Source organism: Pyricularia grisea, assembly GCF_004355905.1.
Source record: "Pyricularia grisea strain NI907 chromosome Unknown Pyricularia_grisea_NI907_Scaffold_1, whole genome shotgun sequence".
Classification (NCBI taxonomy): domain Eukaryota; kingdom Fungi; phylum Ascomycota; class Sordariomycetes; order Magnaporthales; family Pyriculariaceae; genus Pyricularia; species Pyricularia grisea.
Window position 1 is genome coordinate 852,841 of NW_022156716.1, and position 25,182 is coordinate 878,022.

The window sequence follows — 25,182 nt, forward strand, 5'->3', positions numbered from 1 at the left end:
TACTCGTGCGGGTTGCATGCTGTATTTTTTTCTTTTCTTTTCTTTTGGTTTTATGAGCCCGACTACCGTGACGCGAGGGAGTATACGAAAGCCCTTGGTGGATTTGCAGTAAGGATGATTATCAAAAGTTTGCGTTTAAGCGTTGAAAGAGGATATGAACAAGGGGCACAGAACAGGGAATTGCGAAGTAGGTATGTCAACACTTCAGTACAGGTTAGTTCCGAGTACTGAACTTGTCCGGTCCATTTGTACAGGATTCATATATAACTACCTATATACGTTAAGTTATGTATGTAGGTAGGTACCTAGGTAGGTAGGTAGGTATGCATATTCGACCGGCGGGACTCTTGCTGTGTGACACCAAAGAAAACAAAGCTGGGCCGAAGCATGACGATGGTGAATGGCCCGAAGCCGCCGCAATCTTGAAACCAAAATGTCATTTTTGCGATGATTAACACACCTCAGTATCGGAGGATGATTATCAAGTACCGACTGTACTTACCGACGGTTAAAGCTGAGGACTAAGGTGTGTAGATTCAGGCCAGCTAAGCCCGGAGTTTTTTTTTTCTTTTTTTTTTCTGTACAGCATCCAAGAGCTAAGGGGAGTCGGTGTGGTAAAGAACAGCTAGTCCGATTCTGGAACTAAAAACCGGCCCTATGCGATCGGCCCCAAGGGTCTGATGTTTTTGTTTTTGTCTGTACAGGCTGGTTCCTCCCACGAAAGCCACCAGCTTGGTGAACTTTGACTTCTGCCAAAAAAAAAAAGCAAAAGAGAGGTGTTGTTTATCGTCCGACAAAGGGACTGTTGTTCAATACACACAATGACACCCACCCGATCTGAGTTTCTTGGGACAGCTTCCATCCCGTTTAGATTGTCTGTCTTTGTGATGGGAGTGGAATATGATATGCATCTTTGGGGCTTTTTCTTTTGTCTCTCCCCCTTTTGTTGTTTCTTTTCTCTCTTTTCTCTCTTTTCACCGTTTCGCTTGTCTAAATCCAGCTCCAAGGCAAGCCTGGTCCAATATTTTCATCAGCTTAAGAAAGGAAATGGGGCACGTGTCTCTGTAGAATGACGGGCTGTACTATGTAAAACCAAAGTAGGCCAAGAAAAAATAAATCTATCGAGGCCGATCTTTCAAACTTTTTTATGATTCGGAAAGGGGCGTAGGTGTTTTTTTGATCAAAATAACAAATACGACACTTTTTTTGCTACAAAGACTGCACCAATGAAGTTCGGGCCATTTTTGCCGCCAGACGCGGAAAGAAGCCCGTTGAGTTTAGTTTGCCTAGCTTTTTTTTTGAGCTAGAGTTAGAGGGAAAGACACATGGCACTAAGGCTGGACAGCTAGTCAGGCGTACTACGTGCATGCTGTTGATACTGTACCTGAAATAGATGAAAATTAAGGGGTCCCGCGAGACGATGGACAAAAACCTGGGGTGCTACCGCTGTTTTTTTCAGCCTCCCTGCCATGGTATTGATCTCAATTGCCACTCCGAAAACCTATTTGGGGTCCTTCTTATCGGATTACTCCGCGAAAGAAAGAAAAAAAGACTATCTCGCTGCTATTCTCTTGTTTAAGGGGGCGCCCAATGGAAACAGAGGGCTTGAAGGGCTACCCAGCTAAACAGCAGAGATAAGAAAAACAACGAAAAACAAAAAGGGATCTAGCGTTTCGTCCATTCAGGTCGCAAACCCTCCTTGGGCAAGGACACACATTCAGTATAGTGGCATACGTCACAATCATGTTTTCTTTCTCGAACGTTGGCTGTAAAAGAAAAAGAAATAAAGGATGGTTTGTCTTTCTGGGCGTGACGTTCAGTCTATCTAAGTACCTAGGTATCTATATAAGTTACCTGGAAGGAGAGATCGATAGATAGGCGGCGATCCGTCTGTTTTTGTCTAACATGGTAGGTACCTAGTAGAGGAGGTGGAGGAGCGACAGAGGTTCGCTCTTTCCCATGTTTACTGTACTGCTTTTGACACTTGCCATTTCGCCCCCTCCTCGCCAGCATGTGTCCTCTAGTCGCGGACCCTTATTGGTGGCTTGCAGGAACCAGGTCTAGGTCTTGATCTTTGTGACCTCGATTCGCGAAGGGAGGGGGTTGTTCCTTTTAGTTTTGTCTTTGGTTATATACAGAGATCAAATCCCGACGAGACGGAAACCTGGCTCCATAACATCGTCACGTTGAAGCTTCATTCGCCTTGCATATACTTTTACTCTCTCATTTATCTTCTGCTGGTGTTACTCTCCTTTTTGAGAGCCTGAGAGGAGCAAACTTCCCTAGTGGGAACTGGGGTTATCGCCGTTCAGACTACAGTTTGATAAATGGTATTCTGCTTCATCTTCCAAACCCTCCCGTCCCATTCTACTACTCACTCATTGTTTTTCCATCGACACAAATCTTTGCTATCTTCATCTGATCCATCCCTACTTCACAAACCTTTTCATCCCACCAATCCTTGCATACCGCTGAGTCTTAGCGCTGTCTGTGCTCGGAGGGCAGAGGGAGAGAGAGGCAAGAGGATTTGTCCTGCTCGGACTGCAAAGTACAAGGTTGGGAAACCGGCCTTATCCCTTCCAAATTTATTATTTGTGGTTTTTTGGCTGTTCTCTATTTACATAGAGTCTTTTGCCTGTCTTCCACGCTAGCCGTAAAAAGAACAAGGCGACCAAACGATACATGTCGGTAAGCTTACCGGTGGAACTTTAACCACATATCACCACGTATTCACCAACGCCTAATTCTCAACGGAGAGCAGCATAATCTTTAAAAAAGGGGGTATTTGTATCTCCTCTCAGCCGCCGGCATAGAGAAAAACCTGGATTGAACGGGAGCGGGCGAAACCAGCCACTCGATTTTCCCCAATGATACACTCGACCTCAATGCTCCACCAACCTCAAGCATCAAGCTAAGGCGACTCGAAAGACAGACTTTCGACGCATACCAATATCTTTTGGGCAACCCTCCTGCCAGGGAAACAAAGAAAAGAGGAGAAAGAAGAGAAGACGCGAAAAGGGGAAGACAAAAAGAAGAGATACCAGGTGCCCAAGGGGCAAAAGGCGTCCCCCCACCGCCCCCAAACAATGGCTCCGACCACGAGCTTGCTGGCCGATGCTACCGACCTCTTTCTGAGGTCTCGCGACGATGGCGGCTCAGACTTGAACGTTTTGCAAAGTAACAAGGGCCAGCCACTGGCTGGTACCATCTTCAACGTCGCCCTCGCCTTGGTATCCGCCTCTGTTTTATCGACGCTATTCGGTGAGCCAACACCAAAACATCTCCCGGTACCCCCCTTTTGAACAAGAGAGGAGAGAAAGAGGTTGCGCGACAGTTTGGGGAAACCGGAATGGGCCAAAGACTGACATGAGAACCTGGGGTTGTGCTTTCGTATAGCAATGAGGGCAAACGCCATCAAGACTTGGAAGAGACTCCCATATGTTGTCGGAAGTATGTTTTGCACCTAGTCGCCTCCCCCAAGGCTGTGCTTTTTTGCTCTGCTTTGTGCTTGATACCCTCAGTTCTATGTTTGGGGGTCGAGAAAAGCGCTAACCTCGAGGCTTTCGCGAGGTGCCGACAGTCCTCTTCTTCATTTACGTCGACTCGTATATGTTCGTCTTGAGCTCGGCCATCATACAATATGGTATAGGCATCAATGTGAACCTAGCTGCTTGCGATGCCGCTATCATCATCTGCCTCACCTTTTACGTCACGACCAAGGTATGTCCTGGGCGCTGGTCTCTTTGCCTTTTTTGGGGGGAAGGCGCAGAAAAATGATTTTGTTTGTGTTCTGACATAAATGCTGACTGATCAATAGATTGTAAGGCAAAAGTTTTGCGGCGGGCAAGTTGAGAGAGTAGGGTTATATTGTATGCTGATAGACGTCTTGGATGGATTCAGGCCGTGTATCTTTTTCTGGTTGAGAAAGCAGTAAGTCTCGTGGAATATTTTATCTTTTCTTTTTCGTTTGCTCTCGTTCAAGACCGAGTTCTAACCGTGCTACCGGGGATCCTCATAGTATATTATATGTGGAAGCAGAAAAGGACGCTTGCAATCCAAGCTTTACCTCTTCAACTCCTTCGTCATGATGGGTAAGTTGTGCTGCTAGCTCAATATCCGTTTTTTTCTATCGTGCAAAGACATACTAACTTGATACCTAACATGTACAACAAAGGCATATACGTGGTGGTGGTTGTGCTCAACTTTGTCTTGTGAGTGAACCAACCACAGACCCATCAATACCCTATTCAGGTTACCTGATCTCCCGGAAGCTGACTCTTTTCTTGTTTACCATGCGAACAGTCGAATCAACCGCTTAGAGGATGGAACTTGCGTAATCGGCATGAAGAAGATCGCAATGATACCACTAATAGCATTCGATGCTCTCGTCAACGTCTACCTCACCTTCCTTTTCCTAGTTCCGCTGATGAGTATGTTTAGCCCGCCCCCATTTTTGCTTTACTGGGGGGAGTCTTTTTTTACTCCTCCCCTGTCTTCTTTTTTTTTGGGATGACGACTCATTTTTCAAAACGCTAAACCTTCAAATTTCTGCCCAAACCAAAACAGGATTATACTCGTTTCGAAACCCTTTAAGCAAGCCAGACATGTATCGACCGACCATGAAACTGCGGACGGTTGCCATGCGGACCTTTATCGGCGCCTGCTGTACACTGGCAAGTAGTATTGTGTAAGTGGTTTCTCCTGTATCATCGATTCGTATGGACTTGTTGTTACTGGGGTGGGGTGTCAATAAACTGACCGCAGGGTGTCCATCTTTTAAAAGTAATTTGACTGTCCTCATGGTGCTCAACGGTGAGCCGGGATGGGTTTGTCTGATGTGCTGCAATAGCGACAGTGAGTTCATCTTGATACCAATTTGGGGGATAAAAACCCCCCCGAAGAGCATGTCTCAACTAATCTGATATCTTTTGGGGGTGGAAAACCAGTCCTTTTCTCGGCATTGGTTCTATATTGGATAACTTCAAAAGATAATATCGCCTCCAACTCGAGTTCCAGGGACATAGTGAGAAACGACTCGCACCCACTGTCCGGTCCGGAGCGCAGGAGCAACAACAACAATAATAATAATAGTGGAGGCGGCAGCCACAACGTCAGCGGAAGATCCCAGGGCGGCGGCAGTTGCGTCCGTGGCTCGCGCCGCGACAGCGCCGACAGCAGAGCCGCCTACGTCAGGCAAGAGAATAGCGACTATCCATCGTGCGCCGTCAGCACGGCCGCCCCGGCGGTTGGGCTGCCCTCCACGATGACATCGCACTGTGGCAAGGACATGGTTTTGCTGCTGCCGCCACACACCCGGCCACAACAGCAAGACCAACAGCAGCAGCAGCAGCATCAACAAGAACAAGATCAACAAGATCAACAGGAGCAGCAGCGGTCGCCTGGAACCGGGGGTAGCACCGAGAAGCTGCACAGGAACGACAGGTGCGGGAGCGTGTCGACCTTGGGAGTCTGCGATAAGGTGGACAGTTGCGTGGCGCACGACGATGATATCAGTCCGAGCTCCGCAGGTCGAGGAGAGACCGGGTACGAGTCGACTTCTGGCGGAGGAATCTGGGCCAACCATGCCAATGATGATGGTGTGGATCCTTGGAGCAAGAGGCCCGGTGGTGGTACAGGATCTAACAATCCACGAGATGCTTGCTGAGAAAGACAGAAAGTTCAAAATTACCAAGTCTACGTATAAGCGTCAGACAGATCAAAACTGAGGGGGAAAGGAGGACTGTCAACAACATATCATTACGGCGCTTTGTGCCCAGCATCCAACACATATCAAATTAAATTTTGGTGAAAATAACAACAGAAAGAAAGAAGAAGAAATCACCTTTTCAGGGAGCAATGACGCCATCTACCATATTGCAATCCAGTATTATAACCTACTATCAGCAAGGACAAAAGGGATGGGGAGGAGGAAACACCCGGAACGAGATCAACAGCCTTGGTCGGTGTGAGCGGGGGGGTTTGAGGATAACGGAAAAAGAAAAAAAAAACCTACGACGAACTTTGCGTGGACCTTTTGGGTTTTTCGGTCTTCTCTCCTGACAAGGGGTGGATGTTAACAAGAAATCATGACAATTGTTTTGTTCATTCTTTTGGTTTCGGTCATGGGATAACTGTAGTGATCTTTTTCCGCGACTTTAATTTCCTGTATTATCTTGTTCTCAGCAATACCCAACAACTTCAGCAAGCTTTTCTTTTTTACTTTTCTATCTCTTGTTTCCTCCATGTTAAACTTGTGTTCGTAGATTTATTAATCTTTCTTGCCGTGTTCCATCCCGTCCCTGCATGACGTGGAATAAAAGAAAAAACCCACAACATAACTTGTATAAAAAAGAAACAAACGTGAGCATCATTGCCTGTAACTTTGTGGCCGAATCAGGTTTAACGCACATTCTCCTGTTCGAACTGCGACCGGTCAAGCAAGCTTTGGGAACCCATGGAGTCCTGATCCGATCTTGTGATTGGTGTTAGTCAGGGCCGACAAGTCGAGTCGATTGCGGATGTTTGTCCGCTTCGCACTTGACAGTATACATCTAGTACTATAGTAGTATAGCTGCAAAGACCCTGCCAAAACATTATCAGATCATATTTCTTTTTTTCTTTGATGGAGGGGCGGCTACTGCAAACGTGGGCTTGGCAGGGAAGGGAGCGGTTGGGGGAAAACATACTGAAACTAATATGCAGCTTACATTGTTTGTGAGGAGCACTAGTTCTAGAACCATCTTTTTTCTTCTTCGCAGAGACAAGAGAGCAAATATAGAAAAAACATGATTTTTCTCCCTTTGGATATAAACCCCCCTTTCTCCCCCCATCGACTGTGTTGTCAGTCACTTTTAGCTACGTAATGACAAGCAAAAAAGTGATCTTGCATCGGGTTTGCATCAAGTACGTAAATGACGACAGTGTTCTTGCGTGACAACACAGAAAAAGCCAATGCGAGCCTATCTGTCTCTGTTTTTTTTTTTTACCTTGTGATATTACATCATAAACCGCTTGTCCGTTCGGTCATCCCGCAGCCCACGAAAGCTACGCTGCGTTCAGGGGTTCAAAAAAGTCCGAGAATAAAACAAAATAATAATAATAATACATACATGGATCCCATTTCCAAAACAAAAAAAAAGTTGCTTCGAGAGCCCCTCGAGAACATGATCAGGGCGATTTGGAATGTCTGACCGAAGGGATTATCCTTTTGGTTGTTGATACAGCTGTAGGAGAAGGGGGGGAAAGAAAGGGGGGAAAAAAAACTGCAGGAAGGGTAATGCTTACACAAACATGTGGCTTTAGTGAGAATCTCGTTATACTTGTTTTGACTTTTTCCGTAGCGGTCTCTGCATATTGTCTATTGGCCGCTATGGACATTGCATAAGCTGCAGGAGGCTCCCGACTTTGATTTTATTCACTGGGTTTTTATTTTATTTTTTTATTTTATTGGCTCAAACATATCAAAATTGAATACGAACTGAAGAGTCTAGCAAGAATACGATACACGGCGGCTCAACAACCGATACAGCAACCCAGCTGTCCCAGGAACTTGGTAAAGTAACTTTTCTTAGTCTAGACGGTTTCATCTATTAGATATTCTCAGCATTCCTAGGCCTCCTTCATGGGATAAAATGATGATATAACAGGAGAAAACGGTTGCCACTGAGGACCGGTTTTTTTTTTTTTTTTTCCTCTGCGTACTAGCAATAAGGAAGCAGCCCAGGTAGGCAAGCAATGGCCCCAAAGGCCAACTTTCCACGTACTTGTAAGCCGGTTTGCAAACGCTTCCCGAGTTCCCATGCTGGACATTCCCTTTTGGAGGAGCCCATGAAAAGTATGGCGCTTCCTTTCCCAACTATCTGTCGTGGCATTTTTGTCTCACGCTCATTACATGCCAAGATTCGGGTCCAAACTGCATCATAATTCCCTGATTTGAACGCATAGATCTATGCGTCTCATCTTCAAAGTCATACAACATCCCGCGAGACCTTTTGACCTCAATACGCCAGGTCGTCATACTTTTTAATTTTACGTCCAGCATAAGCATCCTAAAAAATCCCAGGTATGGTTAGCACTCAAAATCAACAAGGGCAAGAAACGAGGGGGCAAAACGACAGCACAAAAAAGTACTAACCTCTGCTTTCCTCTTCCCCAAAACCATCCCAACCGGCGGCGTCGGCGTCGCTCCTCGCCCCGTGACCTCGCTGTGACAGCTGGCGTGGAATACCCTATCTCCGCCGCCGGGCCTCACAGCGTCCATCCAGACCCACTCCTGCGCCTCGTCCAGCCACTTGAGCTCGAACCGCTCCTGGCAGATAGGACAGACCGAGTTGACGTTGCTGCCCGCGTCCGGCACGGGGATCCACCTCTTGCCGCCGATGCCTCCCCTGCCCCTGGATCCGGTCGCCTGTGGGCCTTGGTCTTGGTAATGATGCTGTTGTTGATTCTGCTGCTGCTGCTGCTGCGACTGCTGGGACTGCGACGCGTGCCCGTCCATGTCGACCGCCTCGCGCGACCCGACCCAGTCCCGCACGTCGACGTAGTAGCTGCGGTGCTGGCCCTTCTTCTCCGCCTCGGCGATCCGCGCCGCCACCCGGAAGTGCCAGTCCATGTGGGCCGTCTTGGCAGCCCGGCCGGCCTCGTCGTTGCGGAACCGCCGCCCGCATTGCGTGCACGGCTTGCCAAGGTCGTCGTAGAGGGTGTTCACAAGATATAAGCGTGGCCTGTGAGATGGGGATTAGTAAACTATAAATTCCGACATGGACCAAAAGAAGAGAAAAGAAAAGAATAGTATTAATAATGTAGAACATACTGCTTCAGTGAATTCGTCGTGAGCTGTATATCGCCCATCGTCTCGACGTGGGCAGGCGCCGCCAGGGGCGCAATGACGCTCGGCAGTCCCGGAGCGTGTGACACCGGCGTTGGCGCAACGACAGGTGGCACAGGCCCTCCTGATAATATTCCCTTGCTGCGCAGGGCGGCCAGAAGAGCCGAGGCATCCGTAGGCGGCGGAATAGCAGGGGGTGCCTGCGGCGGCGGCGAGCGGAGCGCAACAAGGCTGGCCGGTGGCGTCGCAACAGGGGGTACAAACGGCAATGGTGGCACTCCTACGGCCTGCTGCGGGGTTCTAGCCAACAAGGCGGCGAGTGCGCCCTGGCCGAGCAGGGCATCTAATGAGAGTGGCGTGCCGGCAGTGGCGGGTGGTGGTGCTGATGCAGATAGCGGCGGCGGCGCTATCGGAGGCACAACAATAGGAGGCGTGGGGGTGTAGGCAGGTGCTGGTGGAGGAGCGGCAACGGCGGCGGCTCCGCGCGCTCTTACGGAGAGGTCATCTATTCGGCTCTTGACGGCCACGAGTTGGTCCCTGGGTAGGCTCCCCGCCTGCAGCAGTGTCTGAAGCGCCAGTAGAGCATCAAGCTTGGGCTGTTGGGAAGAATCATACGGGTTGCGAGCAATTTCCGCGCGCGTGGAAGCAATGAGCTGCGAAACATCATTACTCAAGGCTTCTATGCTTATCCCGTCTGGTGTAGGTGCCTGCGGTGGTGGTGCAAAGGGAAGTTGTGCAGGTGCGGATGGGGGTGGTTGGGGCATCGACTGTGATAATATCGGCATCCCCTGTTTCCCATCCCAAGCAATATGTTAGTCATTTGCCAAAAGAAAACACTATCCAGTCATATATATCTCACTAATCACGTAGTAGGACTTACCTGTTGGTGATGAGGCTGCGGTGTTGAATAGGCTTGGCCGTGTGCTGGATTCTCTGGACCCCTCCCGTTCGGCGGCGGATATGGCTGCCCATAGCCGTTCGGCCCCCTGACTCCCGGTGGTGTCGGAGTCTCCCTATAAGGCATGCCCTGAGCCATCATTGGCGGTGGTGGCCTACCACGACCCCCGAGTAGGTGATGCTGGTTGCGCATCTGCTCCTGCTGTGCCTGAAGCGCCGACGTCCTTGCCTTGATGAGGGCATTCTCTATCGGACGCACAACCTCGGGTGGGAACACGGGGCGCGTATCTAGGGAACCCGGAACGGGCTCCTTCCAAGTCTTGAGCATCTCGTCCATCTTGCGGCGCGTGGCGTTGTCGACCGATGCATAGGCCTCCATGAAGGTCTGATAGAGCTTCCGGCCAAAGAAGAGCGTATATGGGGTCCCCACATTCTTGACGATGGAGTCGAGGAGATACAAGGCTGGCAGCTTCCGTGGAGGATGGATCTTTGTTGCGGGGTGGGTGAGAGTTTTGGTCAGTCAACTTTCTTGGCTATAATATTATCGCATCTTTTGAATAAGATGGATCCGGGAAGGACATAGATGGCATACTTGTTTGATATGGTCAACGAGAACCTCGGCAATAGCATGGGCAGACTCGGTGTTCTCCCGAGCAATGAGAGTCAGGTTGCTAATCTCAACGCGCGCATTGGATGTTAGGCCTTCAAGCGCATCTCTGTAATCCTCTGCCACCCCGGCAGCATGGTCCTCTTCGGACATTGCAGGGGCTTTTTTTTTTTTTTTGGAAAAGTGTGTATATATGTAGAACAAGTTGCAAGTCAAAGTCAGGATGTTCAGTTTGCAAGAGAGGCCGGCAAAAGTCAGTCAGTCAGTCAGCTTCCCAGAGCAATTCAGTATGCAATGGAGATTGTGACCAGCGTTCTGGCCGGCTAATAACTGGCTGGCCCAACACCTTGCCGGTTGGTCAAGGAGGAAAAAGAGACGGAGAAGAAAATAAAGTAGAGCAAGGAAAAGTCTATCAACGCGTACGCCCCAACCAAGAAAAAGCCTCCCCAGCTCTGTCTCTATCCTCGCACGTGTTTTCACTGATTATAGTCCCGCAGGGCAGAACTGCGCGACGTGGTCTTCAGGGTGTGGCAAGAGAGTTAACAAACGAAGCGGTAAGGTCAGAATATTCTGTTGTGTTTCTCCCTTGTTCCCCTGCTACCGTCTCCCCTCTTTTCAACTAACCTCTCTTGTTCTGCCTGGCTATCAATCGACGAGGCTTGGGCACAGATAACAGCTGGGGGGGTTTTGGTTTAAAGAGTTCCCTTGAAGACCTGCTCTCCTCCACGGTTCCCACGCCACCAAATGTGTACAGTCACAGGACCCTGCCCTGTATTGGCCAGACAGATCACGGCGAGCAGAGAATCGTGTTTCGTTCACAAGTCCAAAAAGACCTGTCGCGATGGAAGGATCGTCGAGGAGGGAAGCACTAGTCGGTGTTTGACTGGGAATCGTACGGCTTGGATTTTCGACGGCAATTGATTGCGATTGACGAACGGTCGGCGAAAGGTTGCTTCAAAGACGATGTGGCAGTTTGTTCCACCTAAGTATGCGATGACTGGCGTTGTTTTCGGTTGCCGGCCATGCCTAGTCGAAGGGCTTTGCTGGTGTTGAGAGTTGACGAGTGGAACAAAGGAAATTTATTAGCACGCGAGGATCAAGAATGATGGAACCCGGTCGATAATCTGCAGTCATGCAAGGTCACAAACGCAACCGGGAGCCAAGCATCTGCTTTCGAATGAATTAGGCTAAACCTGATTAGACATTGTGGATCCGAAGTTTACGTGGTAAATGTTGTGGGTCATCACTCCAGCAATATCAAGACAGTCACGTGTTCAGTCATCCTTTCGCCTCCTGTCAACCAAAAGATTTGTTTATTTGTTTGTTGCATACGTGGGGGATTGTCTTGGATTGATGGGAAAAGTCATGGTTAGGAATAGCCGTACTCCATGTCTGAGAAGAAGAAAAGTGTTTGAATAACAGCATCTGGAACTAAATATACCCATAATACGGGTATTGACAGATACGAACCGAGAAGGAGAAGAACAAGAAGAGGAAGAAAAAGATGACCGCGATGCTAGTCAAAAGGTCTGATAGGAAAGTTGACAAAGAAGATGACAAAGTACCCTGAAGTGCCTTGAATGCGACCACCAAATTCAAACCAATATCAAAGTGCCCTTAAACATTAATGTGATTTTTTTCCGAAACGCCAACAGATTCTGACCTCGCCTTGCGTATGTTTCCAAATCTCGTCGATTTCAACCTACGCAACCACGCGCTCAACCCCAAATATGGCCGTCCCATCATCTTGAAAGAAAATTTAGAAAAAGTTTTGTTGCCGAGGAGCCGGGTGCCTTCCATAGGTACCAGCTGGTGGCGGCCTCAATGTCGTATTCCTCTCGTCATCGTCGTAGGGTCCTGCCACGCTGGCAGCCGCCTGGTGGGGTGGACCGAAGAACTGGCTCATGGCAGCTGCGCTGTAGCGCCTCTGGCTCCTGTGGCTGTTGTTGCGCGCGAATGACGAGCCGTGATTCACGCTGGATGCTGGGCTGATAGTCATTTTAGACCGAGCGGATGTGGAATCGGTTCTCCAGATGTAAGCAGGGTGGATGTCGGCCGGTCGCTGCGGCATTGAGCCGGCTTCACTCTCGAGGTCGTAGAGCTTCTCGCTGAGGTTTGTCGGGCTCGAAATAGCCATTGCGCGTGGGTTAAGGCGACCCGAGCGGACGGCCCGGGCCTTGAGTCCACCTCCGAAGCTGTAGACAGCTGTAAGTACCATGTTGATGCCGCCAACTACGACGCTGATGATGCCACACGATATGCATGACCTCCAAAGTGGCCAGCCGAGGCTGGAGATCTGGTTGACAGGGTTGTTGAGGTGTGATAGAACGTTGAAGCCCATCATGAGGAATGCAGTCCCGAGCCACACGAAGCCGTGGTCGTCTGAGAGGACAGGCCAGACTTCAGCAAAGTAGTCGTGAAGAGGCGTGATGAAGTCTGCGATCTCTGACACAACGAAGAAGATCGCTGTAAAGGCAACGGCCCAGAGTGAGCAAAGATCCCAAAGCAGCCATGGCTGCCACTGAGGGACACCTCGTATGAAGAATTCGATGACGAGAATCCAAGCGGCCGCGGCTATGGCAAGAAGAGCGAGGATATTGATGAGGCGGAAGAGTATCAAGATGATTTTGCCAGGGCCCAGCAACTTCTGCTGGAAGTGGGAAGGGTTTTGCAAGTTATCCATTTTGGCGTAGATTCAACACAAGTTGAAGAAGAGAAGTGGCGTAAGAAAAGTTGTTGATAATGATCGTCGTCGGACTGGGTAGTGCGTCCCAGAAGCGAATACAACAGTCCAGAGGTATGGAACCAAAGTAATGCAGAAAGATAATCTAGTCCACTAGAGATTTGATGAAGAGAAAAAGAGGGCTAAGAAAGATTGCAGCCGTTGGACCGTTGAAAATGTCGTGAATATGTTGATAGAGAAAAATGTCGTTTGCCGTGACAGGTTATTTTGCGGTTTATCTATCAGCGAATCGAGTGTGCAGTCGTGCACGTGGTGGAATCTGTTATATCCTATTGTCTCAATAGAAGAATAGAGGGATCTGAAGCTATCAGGTATGCCAGCCTGGTATTGTCGACAGATGTGAGGTGTTTGCTATTGTTTTGACACAATGGCCGTCTCCTGAATAGAAAAAGAGACGCAGCACAAAATGACAAAAATATGAGAGAGAGTAAAGAAAAGGAGTTGAGAGGAAAAAGAAAAGAGGAGAAGAGAGAGAAAAGGGGGAAGAAAGGAAAAAGACAAATGAAAAGACACAAATAATAATTAAAGTCGTCGGATCTGTGCGAAAGGTTGACAATTGACTCACTAGCAATCCTTTCCACACAGACTTTGTGGGTAGGAAGAGTCCGGTTTATACAAGGGAAGAACGGAAGGTCACAAAGTAAATGAGTAGACAGCTCTAGGGCGAACATGGTCGGTTTCGATGGGCGCTAGAAGGCCTCGGCGCCAATCGCCTTGTCCGGGCCACACGCGCTCGTGGTGTAAAATGCGCCGTGCCGTCAACAAAGACTGCGGTTTCATCTTGTTTCCGGGGAGCAATCATCGACCACCCGTTTAGTTACTAGACCATCATACTCCCTACTCGGCCTTGAAAACCCTGGCCAGGTGAGAAAGACTTGCCCGGCTTCGGGTTACGAACGAGCGCCTACGGGCGCTTCGACCAGGTACGTGATGCCCAAAAAAAGATTTGGTATAGTATACAGGCAGGAATATGGGCGGGTGCAGAAAATACTCAAACATGGGCGTTCATCCAATCAACCCATGGGTAAGGCTACCCGCAGCCGACAGGTGGGCGTCGATCCATGTGGAACTTACCGAACGTTTGTCTACAGCAGGGATGGGATACAGAAAGAGGCGGCGGTCGATGCAGTCGATTGGATATGGGTGATTTAACGTCGTCTCAGGTTCACTTTACTACTGAGTAGGCCTTGTTTTCACTGGTTGAGGGTCTTTTGCCCCACTTTTAGGCTAGGGCGGCTCTATTACCCCCACATTTTGAACAATCGACGGCAGGTATCCGTCCGATTCTTGCTGGAGATGCATTACTGTCATGGCCCTGCCAAGACTTGCCCGTTGCGTGAATCTACCTACAGACTAGCGATTTGTAGCTGCGATCTTTGAACATCATAATATCGGATAAGCAGGATATAGGAGAGATGAAGCCACGACATGGTCTTTATTTATATATAACCCCTCAGCCACATATGGAATGCTCTGTATAGTGATGATAGAATTGATTTGATGATTACTCGAGTACAGAATTTGTCTTCTCCGAGGACAACATATTGAGTGGTGCTGCCGGCCAAAAACCGAGCGCCAGGAACCAAAGTCTCAGGTACTTCATTACGGTAGTCGGCTGGGTTGTTCCATGGACTGCAATTTCCATCCAATCATTTCCCACGCGATAATTCTCTCACTACTCACTAAGGGACCTCAGCTGGCATCCTCAGCTCGCACGGTCAAGCCGATATACACGTGAAGCGGGGAGGCTAGGCGCGTGCACCCGCGCGTCTAATCTTGATACCCGGACCAAGTCTTACTTACTTGCCCATACAAAGTCCAAAAAGGCCATTCTGGGTTCCAGCCCAAAAATAAAGCTGCCCAGGCCCTTGTCGTCCTTTTTCACGTGCCCCACCTTGCACAGCCCCCACCTGAAGCGTGGTAGTAAAACGTCAGCCAACCAACCAATCCATTGGCACCCCCGATCCATCGCCTTGCTCCATTTTCCTTTCTCTGACCTTCTACAGTCGAAACAATCCTAAGCCAAATCCTCCACCCCCAATCGCTGTTCCTAAAGCTACTCTCGAAAAGGCTCAACAAACCCTTTGGCCGCGCGGACTCCCCTTTTTCTTCATTTAGTTTGTTTGCAAAAATGGCTCGTGGAAACCAGCGTGACAAGGCTCGGGAAAAGAACCTCAAGGAGGCGGCCAAGAAGGTATGTTTGTTTTAGTTTGCCTTATTCGGGGTTCCATCTACTTCCACAAATTTCCGGTCGTCTTTCGCCGGACCACGCGACAGACACGTTAATGGCGGGGGCATTCCTCCGTGCCTTCGGCACTGCGAGGAGTCTTCACGATCGCTTTTTTTCTCTCTCTCTCTCTTTTTTTTTTTTTGTCAGGCGCAAATGTCTCAATAATTCGAAACTCTGTCATCTTGTCGTGGATGTGTGCTGACAAGGCTTTCCCTTCCCTGCCCATAGAAATCAGCCAACAACAAGAGCGGCAGCGAGATGGCTAGAGATAAAGAGGCAGTGGCACAGATGATGCGCGAGAAGCAAAAAGCTGGTGCGTCCGATTCTCCAACATCCCCATTCTCTGCAACCCTTGATATACAAGTTTGGATGTTGATCAACTAACATGTCTCTCCTCGTCTATAGCGGAGGCCAAAAAGGCTGCCGAGGCCGCCGCGAAGAAATAATATTACTATAACGAACCAGCGAGCCTCCGAAACCCCGACCTGTTCTTGGCCACTACTTTATGACCTGATGTATCGTTCCTATCCCTGCGGTCTCGCACACACGATACCAGTGTATAGCGTGGTCAGGCTCCGTCGCGATCCTGGGCCAGCTGCCTTGTTGCAACCCGTGACATCCACCGCGCAATTCGGTCGGCTTTAAAAGTCCTGGCGATGCTGTTGTCAAGTCGGAGTCTAAGATCCTCCCTTGGTTTATCTGTGTTTGGTGTTTAATTTAGGTGGAGTTTTGGCCCTCTTTCTCATTCTGTCACGTTCTTATATTCCTCTTTTGGAATCACGTAGCGGCCTACGATGCAATTTGACCACGATCGGCGTACTGGAGTCCAGCAATTTTCCTTGGTGGTGCCACTTGCTCTCCTCTGCTCCCCGTGTGCCTGCGTAATGGCATGGTACAAGGTGCCCTGACCAATTTGGGTTGTGTTTCGCTGTGTTCAAGGCGTTTCAGTCAGATGCGCGACGTTAGACGGAACATGAATTCCCAGCGGTAACTGCAATCATGAGCGACACCATGCGCGTTTGATTTTGGGCCGTCACAACGACTGCTTGTGGCGTTACGTTGTCAGATTAAGCGCTAGCTTAACTTTGTGACGAGACCCGAGGGCAGGAACTGGCAGGCTGTCGTACGGCACAGTCAACAACAACTCGGATTGCCGGGCCTCGGATATTGATTTATGCTGGCTCTTTCCAGCCAATCAAGATCGTATAACCTACCTGGATTTGCCAACTTTCTGCATTGGTCAGTTTGATGGCTGGAAGGGAGGTGAATACAACTATGGGGATTTCGGAAAAAAGAAATCTGCCAAGACCATAAAAAGAGCGCCCGGAGACATTTATGATCAGGGCGTTCTGGCAAAACACTGGTGATTTTTCTTTTTTTGTTCTAGGTTGTTCTCAGGGTTGAAATCTCCGGTAATCTTCGTCCTTGAAGCGCTAGCTTCGCTCGTGCCATTGCGCAACGTTTCTTGGCGGTAATTTCGGCCAGTTGGACGGCATCTACAGTCTGCCAGTGTTTTCGTGGTTGCCCAGCACCGCATGAATCACAAGCGGAAATACATATTTCTGCGGCATCTGTGTGTTTCATCAACGGAGCGTTTTCGATATCCTGTTGGGAAATTGCCTTCATGCTCTTCGATCGTGTTTAGCACTGTTGATTGATTTACCCCCTGGGTCGGGGCAACGCATATCTTTTGGTAGATTGTTGATACTGCCATGAAAGAAATAGCCGTTGAATCCGCCTCCAATCCAGATGCAAAATATTTCCTTGCGATACTTGGTCTTGGTATGAAGCCTAAATTCGCGAGGGCCTTGCTGGGTCTGGAATTTTTCATCCCTGGGGAGCAACTTTTCGATGCCAACTGGTTGCATATTCCACCGAAAGGTTCTGAGTTACCGTCCTCCTTGTGTATTCGTCTAGTTTCGTGATCTCTGTCAACATCGTATGGGACGACAAGCGCGTCGCGCCGATCCCAGGTGGCGTAGGTAAGAAGTACGGATCATACTCTTGCAGAGCAACAACCAGTTATAAGAGAAGTATTGAAATCATCATGAGACTCTTACTCAGGGTACCTTGAGTGGTGGATGAAGATTTTTTTTTTTTTTTTTTTTTTTTTTTTTTTTTTTTTTTTTTAGGACGCCAAGACTCCCAAGTACCAAAAGATGGACATGTCCGTCTCAAATAACCCCAGGATTGGCCTATGACGCTGGAATAGCCATCAAATTGGAACGTTGAAGGATCTCCAGCTGTTTCCATTTCTATAACTTGAAAAGCGAAACGGCCGCAATCATGGTCAATACTCGACTCTCAACTAGGGGAGTGTCCGCCAAAGCCTCTGACCCCTTGATTGCTTAGGTACCGTGCTGGTTAACTTATACAGACTCCAATGTCTCTGGACTCCTTACAACTTTAATCTTGAAGTGTATGTGTAGAATCCGAGCTCCCTGTGACTAGGTCATCTTGGACTTACTTTGCCCCTCGTCTAGCTGGTTACCAAACGTATGTACCACGTACGACTTTCAATACCATGGATAGAGACTGGCGCCAGCCTGTAGTGGAACAACTCCCACTCCCGCGTTTCCACGGGCCCCAAGCTTCCTTCTGATTTCCATCTACGGAAAACGGTATGCTCTGAAGCTTAGCATGTCGTCTTGATCGCTCTTTCAGGGATACCTAGACGACTGGGTGGTCATCTTGAGAAGGACGCGTAGCGGAATGGGGTACCGAGAAACTCGTGTCGTCACCTAACGTCCGAAAGAACATATAGTGGGCGAGCTTTGGCAGTTACCATAACGTAATCCTGAGCTGTGTTATGATATTGAAATGGTCAACCTCGATAGGCAACAAGGCAACTACTGGACGGCAAGCTGCCAAATCCTAGTATAACGTTTCCGAGCCCACGTCATCGTTTTTCTTTGTGTGTCGATTCGTCCGTTTTCAACACCTTGGGGGGGAAAAGCTATGGGGTATACGATCTTCTCACGTCCTTGCTTCATTGACAACCGAGATGTACAGGCTGTGGTTATGGGCAGTGTGATCAAGGTTATGGAGTCTCGTGTTTCGCCCACCTTCTTTCAACAGGCAATCCCGCTGGTGCTGCTGATCCATAAAAAAAAGGAATGGGCTCAGGCACTCCAAGACCACTCACCTCCGGCTCGCCTACTCGTCAAGCAACGGAAGAGATACAAAACTTTGCAAACCCTTCCCCTGAAACACCTAAAGCTTGAACAAACCGTGCTTTTGGTATTCCTTTCACACAGATAGGATCGACTACATGAATGGGGATGATAGGGGCTTGTTTGTATGTGGAATTTTACCAAGACAGAAAATACAGATGTTTCGCTTGTTGAATTTACCGTAGGGGTGGCCTTGATCTTGTACAGCCAGATCGGGTAGTATGCATCTGCGCGGTAGATGGAGTTGTGAAACAAGCTACTATATATGTGCAAAATAAAAATAAACAAACGCATTTAAAGCCTCAATGCATGTTAAATTCAAGTACCGACCATTTATGGCCCACTTTGCAAACTCACATTCATCCAGGGGGACATCGGCAAGTCAAACAGCAAGAATTTAATCCATGGAACCTTGCAGCCAGCGATCGAATGCTCTGGCAGTTCAAGCCATGGCATGCAAAGCCAGTCATGCCCAGCTGCCTTTTGAGATCGGCAGTGTTTCATAACGAGCGTTGTCGCTGGCGAAAACAGCTCGTTCAATGTGTGATTTTCCACGCTTTATGCAGCACCGCCAAATCATCAACTGTCATTTTTTTCTGAGTCAGGCCTGACTTTGAAACAACAGGCGGAGTATGTGTCAAACTCGGGATAAAAAAAAAATAGCAGGCTTACGACAGCTAACTATAGCTCCAGGATGATATTGGCTCATGTAATAGTTGGAGGTGGCTAATGTTTAGTTAAAAGAAGGATTTCAAGGATTACCTCGACCTTTTGGCATTTATTTAAACCTTGAAACAAAACAGAAGCTCCGTGACTCGAAAAGGGAGTCATGAACATCATGGCGTCATATATCTCCTGACTACTTCCAGATAGGCTTTACAGGCAGGCAATAAAATTGAAGTGTGGTAGATAAAAGTATATACGAAATAGTATGATGCTTTATACAAAGTGCAGCAAGTGAAACTTATATGGCCCTCGTATTGTCAAAGCCTCTCAGCCCTGCATGGACTCAACCTGGATATATACTTCCCCCTTTATAGGAGCTTATAACACAGACAGCCTTATGCAGAAGCTAGTAGCAGCGAGTGCGTATAAGTTGTACTTTGAATATTGTTTAGCTGTCTTCGAAGGACGCACGTGCTGAGGGCAACTATAAAGCATTTTTGTATTAGAGATCATATCAACGATGCTGGTCGAGACCGTAATACGTGCAAGCTAAAACCCACTTCTGGTTGCCACCGAGCAAGGGCAAAAAAGAAAAAAAAAGAAAATAAATAAACGCAACTACGAGATGAGCTAAGCCATTGTGTGATGTGTTATCTACACAGCAATCCCCGAGGAAGACACAAAATTCATGTCGAGAGTCACTACAAAAGTCGAATCTAGTCAAGAATTAGTACGAGGTCCGAGACGTTTGGAACTAGACAAGTATCACACACAATAGACACAGAATCAAAGTGTAGTGGGATAAGCATTGTATTCCTCGTTCTAACGAGGTGCACTTTTGCAACACCCAATGACTCAAAAACAAAGACCCCCCTTTCTATAGCTTTGGCCAGGTCTAAGAAGAGTGCTAAAAAATCGAGTTTGAGACAGGCTCAAACCCAATGTATGCCAACGCCACATGATGAAGCGAAGCGAAGAATAGAAAATAAACAAAATGGTGAAAGTAGATCGTCACTTTCCCAGAGTGGGTCAAATATGTACAAAAGAAAGAAATTTCAAACAAAATATGGCCGAGATAAATGTTTCACCCCATTGTCCGTTTTCCCCAGATAAAAAAAGAGGTTCCGTGTCCCTAGAGGCGTTGTTACAGCGAATGTAAAGAAGGGTATATCGTATCATAAAAGCAAAGGGGGAAAAATGAGGTTGAGAAAGGAAATATCAAGACGCCAGCTGGGCCTAAGCTGAAGAGTAGGCGAAAGCCTGTCCGAGGGAGCTAAGCGAGGTAGCGGAGTTCATCAGGCGTGCCGAAGTATATTGCGGCTGCGTGGTCACATAGAAGAACGCATAGCGCTCGACGTAGCTGTACTTGGGGTTGGTGTCGAGCTCCTTCATGACGGTAGCCAGGAACGAGTCGGCGTCGCCGTCAAGGGGCGCGAACTCGGTCAACCAGACGGGCTTGCCCTCGCAGGCCTCGTGAACAGCGTCAAGGTGCGAGAGCAGGTTCTGAGGGTCGGCGGGAGAGTACCAGTGGGCGGCACAGAAATCGAACTTGCACTGGCCGTTGCATGCCTTGATCCAAGACTTGAGCCAGTCGACGCCCTCGCCCGCATTGTTGCTGTTTGTGATGGCGGGCGATGAGATGGAGGCCTTGGAACTGTAAGGGTTCATCAGCCTGATGTGATCCTGGGCAGCCGTGGACGGGTCAGTGTCGCATTGGTCCTTGTTGTCGCACTCGTTGAACGAGAGGAGGGACTTGGCGCCCGCAGCGATGGCGGCGTCAGCATTCTTGGTCCACGTGCTGGTGTGCAGGTCCTGGGGACCCCAGAGCATGGGAGACCAGTCAATCTTAGTGACGTCAAGTCCGTCTGGTGTCTGCGCCCAGTTGTAGGCCCACGAGCACTTGGATCCACTGCCCATGAAGGGGGAAGTGAGCGATGCTTGGTTGTAAGCCAGACCGCGCTTGTTGCCGGTGGAGTTCGAGGAGCCGGAACTCGATTTGTTGTCGACGGCAGCGGCAGAGGATGACTGGGCAGAAGAGGTCGGAGCATGGGAAGATACAGGCGTGGTTGTTACTGCAGGAGTCTTGTACTCGGAAGCAACGGCCTGGACCTTGACGGGCTTTTCCGCAGGAGGGCTGGATGTAGTAGGCTTCGGGGTAGCAGTTGACGGGGGCGCAGGCGTGGTCACAGGCGTGGTTACAGGCGTAGTAACGGTCGTCAGAGTGGACGAATAAGCGAAGCTAGAGCTCAAGATGCTAGAGGTAGAGTTCGCCGTCAAGTTCGCCGTGGTGGGCGCCACATTCTTGTAGAAAGTAGGAGGAGCAGAAGTAGGCTGGTCGCCGTCGTACACAGTGACCGTCTCCCAAACAGTTTCGACGACCAAATCAGTGTGCTGGTAAACGATGTCCCTCTTGTTGTGGTAGTGTGCATGGTTGACACGGTGGGCGTTGACGACGAGGGCTGCAGCCTCGGAGGCCAGGAAGGCCGAAGCCAAGAAGAATTGCATCTTGGAAAGCATGATGGTCAAGATTTTCTCGAGTTGGAAATACCCAGCTGAGAGAAAGCCAAGTGCCGCGGGGATGTTCAAGCTCAAGAGGGAATCTTGTAGTCCTCGTATGGGGTTGTCTTTGTCCAGACGCACGGCAACGCAGATTGGATCTTGTTGATGCTTTGTTGTGGTTAATCCCGATTGGGCAAAGTAGTATTCTTTGCGCCCCAAAAGTCAAAGGAATGAATGAATTTGACGTTGACGAGAACGGAATGGGACCAATATCCGAACGCCACTGGGGTGTGCGGTCAAGAATGAATGTATTGATCGCACTAGGCGCAGATGTGCTGTAACCCGGTAAAATCTTCCAGACTTCGATATGCCAGTGAGCAGATGTTTCGAAAGAGAGGCAGTCTATCAAAGACGCAAAAAGGAGCGATGCGTAGCTTGTAGATAGAAAGAATGGAGTGGCACAAAAGACACACAATAGACCACAAGAAGCAGTTTGAGGGTGAGGAGAAGAAAGGAGAGCTAGAAAGAGCGACTAGAGTGAGAGAGAGTAGAGGTCCTTAAAACAAAGTGCATGATTGATTGCAACCTCAGCCCTTCAGCGGGCAACTCAGCCAGGTCCCGCCCTTCCATTGAGTGCCACGCCGCTGACGGGGGTCTTACAGTCACGGCGTCGGCAGGGCGGACGGGAGATGGGCGTTGGGTGTGGACTCCTCCGACACACATCAGCACTTACTACTGGTAGAATGGGGGCGCAAGGGCGGCTCGCCTGCTGCGGACTAAGGCCCACCGCTGCAGGTACGAGCCTAGTGGGCCAATAAAGACGCCGCGTTTGTGGCGGATTTAGAATCCGTGATGTGGGGCCATATGCCAGGGGTCAGATAAAAAGGCACGCACCTGAAGGAAGGTCCGGGCGCCTCTGGGTGGGGAAGATGACCACCTATTGGGAGAAAACACCCGGCTTGCCCTGTCTGTGTTCCTTGCCTTGTGTTCGGATGGAAACGCCAAGTCGATGGGGGAGGTCTTGGAAGGAGGACCCAAGATGACCCTGGATCAGCCTTTCGCTTGACCAGGTTCTACGTAGTCGGGCTCCATATTCCAAAATCCCTCGTTGGATTGATTGACTCGTCAATCACCGTTCTACGAAACTTTTTACTACACACGGTATTCACATATCAATTAAAGCCATGTAGAAATACGAGCTTTATTTCGTCTATTATATTGTAAAGTTTGAGTGAAAAGGGGCAGAAATCTGCGTGTTGATCGGGCGATTACTTTCCGAGTTGCCAGACGTTAAAGCGTCTGTTCCAAAATGTGCCACATTGTCTGAAGAAAGAGAGACATAAAATAAATTAAAAAGCCCCCAGACAAAACGTTTAAAGATAGGGGTGGGGGGTGGACTGGTTGCGCGCTGCCAAGTCGAAAGGATGCCAACCCCAATGGTCGAGACAAATCCGTAAGGTACAAACTAGGTACCTAAGCGGGGTTTGGCTTTCAGGTCACTCTGCCGTGACACGATAAGTGGTGTGCTATTGTATCTAGGTAGTAATACTTCGTAAATGGCAAGTATGCCTGACGCACTGTTACTTGAACTACTACGCTGGCAGTACGCCACAGTGGTCACCAACTCTGCTTACCCTCTTGGCTTACATACCGATTGCTGCAGGTCCCAGGGACAAAACCAACTAAAAAAAGAGTGCGACGTCGCCGGAAGAATTGCTTGGTGCGCCCCAAAACGGGGGACATCTGGTCACACACTACTGTATTACCGGTCACATCCACATACGTGTTAAAAAAAAAAAAAAAGAACACATACGTAGCTTTGGGTGGAGATAAAATAATGACCACAATCAACAGATCCAAGTAACCCAGAGAGGTAAGGGCGGAACGAAAACAAGATGCTGACGAGATATGTTGCTGCTTTGACATCCCAAAATAACTTGAATATAATATTACAGTACCGTACAGGACTTCAAATCCCTCGCTCAAAGTTGCGTGTCGTGAAGTTGGCCTAAGTGGGCTTGCCAACTTACGTGATACAGACAATAAATAAATAAAAAAAAAACCCGCTAGTCCACAGGTTTTCAAGTTTCTTTTTGAACGCGGAAGATGTCCTACGTAACTCTGCCCACCTACCCGATACATCGGCGGTCTGGCTGGACTTTGGCGCCTTTTTTTTTTTCCCCCTTTCTTTTTGAGCTCTGTTCACCCCTGCTTCTGTCCATTTGATTTCTCCAAGCTCCACATGTGTACGTCGTAGGCCATGTGGGAGTGCTATATTTCCCAACGTTGTTATTGGTCCAAAATCATGACAAGGGATTTTTGGCCACTCAGCACTTTGTTATCCGGGTCCGTTGCCCAAAGGGAGTTTGGGTCCCGGAAGTCCTCAACTCGAGTTGATTCTTTGTTTTCTCCTCACTAGTGTTTCCCCCTGTCTGCATGCGGCGAAGCGAGATTACCTTCCCGCCGCCACGGTGTTGACAAGCAACACCACCCTTGTAAGAAACCAGAATTCCTAGGAGTAAAAGCTACAGAACTCGACTGCAGAGAAAAGCGAAGGAGAGAAAAAAAGAAAATAAGAAAAAAAAAAAAAAAAAAAACGCCGTGGCAATCATGAACATTTAATCGGACCACTCGATCTGCCGTGACCTGGGTTTAGGTGCCGCTGATTACCCGTCGGCATTACTTTGTAAGTTCGCCAACGAATACGGAAGCGCCTGTGATTGGAATGGACAGGACGCTTGCTGCATGCATATTGGCGCTGACGGCGGCACAGTGGTTAAAGGCCCAAGGGCGATGAGGCCTTTTTTTTTTTTTTTCTTCCTCTTTTTTTTTTTTCCTCTTTCTCTTGCCTTTTTGCCTCGGGCTTACATCTGCGCTTTTTTATCGCGCACGCTTTGCCCGCCGCCACGCACGCTGTGTCCACAATTCCCCAGTCGCTTGCGGGGATCTAGATTGATACTGCCATGTAAATTCCTGCCTAGCTCAGAAGGGCCCAAACCTTGCTGGGTTCCCACGATTTGTAGCTTGTCTTGGCTGTTGAGCGAATTTTTAGACTTCTCTTGGCATAAACCCCACTTGGGACGGCAGATCCAGCCTCTTTTTGCCCTCAAGCCCTGTCTGGCTTTCAGTGAAGGGCTTCTGGATTGTTCTCGCCTAGCCCTAGACACTAGCTCTATCTAGATATTTTTTTTTTCTTTCTCTCCTTCTTGGGCTCATCAATGCAGATCAATCAATTGTACGCAGCGACGAGACAGTGACTATTGGAATGCAGTTCGGCAGATCAACCAGTGGTCTTGCCAAACCTCGTACAAACACCCCTCCATCAAATAATGAGGTCTAACTTTTACAGCTTCGGACAAATTTCCTACCTAGTAATTGATTGCCATCCATCATTGCTATCATTCCAGGGGCCGGCCGGAAATGAAATTTGATGCTGTGCCTTCGTCCTTCATGCATCAGCTCAGCCAATTCATCCATCCTTTATGTGACTTTTTTCTTTTTGTTTTCCTCGGCAATATGCAGGATACCACCACCATGATT

General features: G+C 48.8%; 5 protein-coding genes across 5 annotated transcripts; 2 read left to right on the plus strand and 3 right to left on the minus strand.

Moving 5' to 3' along the window:
• Positions 1-3,086: 3,086 nt before the first annotated feature.
• PgNI_00215 (uncharacterized protein) lies at positions 3,087-5,665 on the plus strand (the record flags this gene model as incomplete). The annotated part of the gene is made up of 10 exons (XM_031120297.1): positions 3,087-3,261; positions 3,397-3,450; positions 3,581-3,720; positions 3,901-3,930; positions 4,019-4,091; positions 4,175-4,211; positions 4,303-4,430; positions 4,567-4,687; positions 4,784-4,854; positions 4,947-5,665. 10 exons carry the CDS (start codon positions 3,087-3,089, stop codon positions 5,663-5,665), a joined length of 1,548 nt encoding a protein of 515 aa, XP_030987812.1.
• A 2,008-nt stretch (positions 5,666-7,673) lies between these two features.
• PgNI_00216 (uncharacterized protein) lies at positions 7,674-11,444 on the minus strand. Its single transcript, XM_031120298.1, has 5 exons — positions 10,317-11,444; positions 9,708-10,211; positions 8,813-9,615; positions 8,135-8,723; positions 7,674-8,048 (listed from the first exon to the last, which is right to left on the minus strand). Exons 1-5 carry the CDS (start codon positions 10,482-10,484, stop codon positions 7,998-8,000), a joined length of 2,115 nt encoding a protein of 704 aa, XP_030987809.1. The 5' UTR covers positions 10,485-11,444; the 3' UTR covers positions 7,674-7,997.
• Positions 11,445-12,090: 646 nt separating this feature from the next.
• On the minus strand, positions 12,091-13,014 carry PgNI_00217 (uncharacterized protein; the record flags this gene model as incomplete). Its single annotated transcript, XM_031120299.1, has 1 exon — positions 12,091-13,014. The coding sequence occupies one exon, from the start codon at positions 13,012-13,014 to the stop codon at positions 12,091-12,093; it is 924 nt and encodes a 307-aa protein (XP_030987810.1).
• A 2,018-nt stretch (positions 13,015-15,032) lies between these two features.
• On the plus strand, positions 15,033-16,980 carry PgNI_00218 (uncharacterized protein). The gene is made up of 3 exons (XM_031120300.1): positions 15,033-15,268; positions 15,533-15,617; positions 15,710-16,980. The coding sequence occupies exons 1-3, from the start codon at positions 15,206-15,208 to the stop codon at positions 15,748-15,750; spliced, it is 189 nt and encodes a 62-aa protein (XP_030987807.1). The 5' UTR covers positions 15,033-15,205; the 3' UTR covers positions 15,751-16,980.
• Positions 16,981-20,379: 3,399 nt separating this feature from the next.
• PgNI_00219 (uncharacterized protein) lies at positions 20,380-21,660 on the minus strand (the record flags this gene model as incomplete). Its single annotated transcript, XM_031120301.1, has 1 exon — positions 20,380-21,660. One exon carries the CDS (start codon positions 21,658-21,660, stop codon positions 20,380-20,382), a length of 1,281 nt encoding a protein of 426 aa, XP_030987808.1.
• Positions 21,661-25,182: the final 3,522 nt, after the last annotated feature.

Bases quoted from the DNA above. Each gene is read 5' to 3' on its own strand.
- PgNI_00218 (XM_031120300.1), top strand. From the start codon at position 15,206: ATGGCTCGTGGAAACCAGCGTGACAAGGCTCGGGAAAAGAACCTCAAG. The intron at 15,269-15,532 runs GTATGTTTGTTT...CCCTGCCCATAG, and splicing joins TCAAGGAGGCGGCCAAGAAG to AAATCAGCCAACAACAAGAG. The intron at 15,618-15,709 runs GTGCGTCCGATT...CCTCGTCTATAG, and splicing joins GCGCGAGAAGCAAAAAGCTG to CGGAGGCCAAAAAGGCTGCC.
- PgNI_00216 (XM_031120298.1), bottom strand. From the start codon at position 10,484: ATGTCCGAAGAGGACCATGCTGCCGGGGTGGCAGAGGATTACAGAGAT. The intron at 9,616-9,707 runs GTAAGTCCTACT...GATGGGAAACAG, and splicing joins CGCAGCCTCATCACCAACAG to GGGATGCCGATATTATCACA. The intron at 8,724-8,812 runs GTATGTTCTACA...CCCATCTCACAG, and splicing joins ACGACGAATTCACTGAAGCA to GCCACGCTTATATCTTGTGA.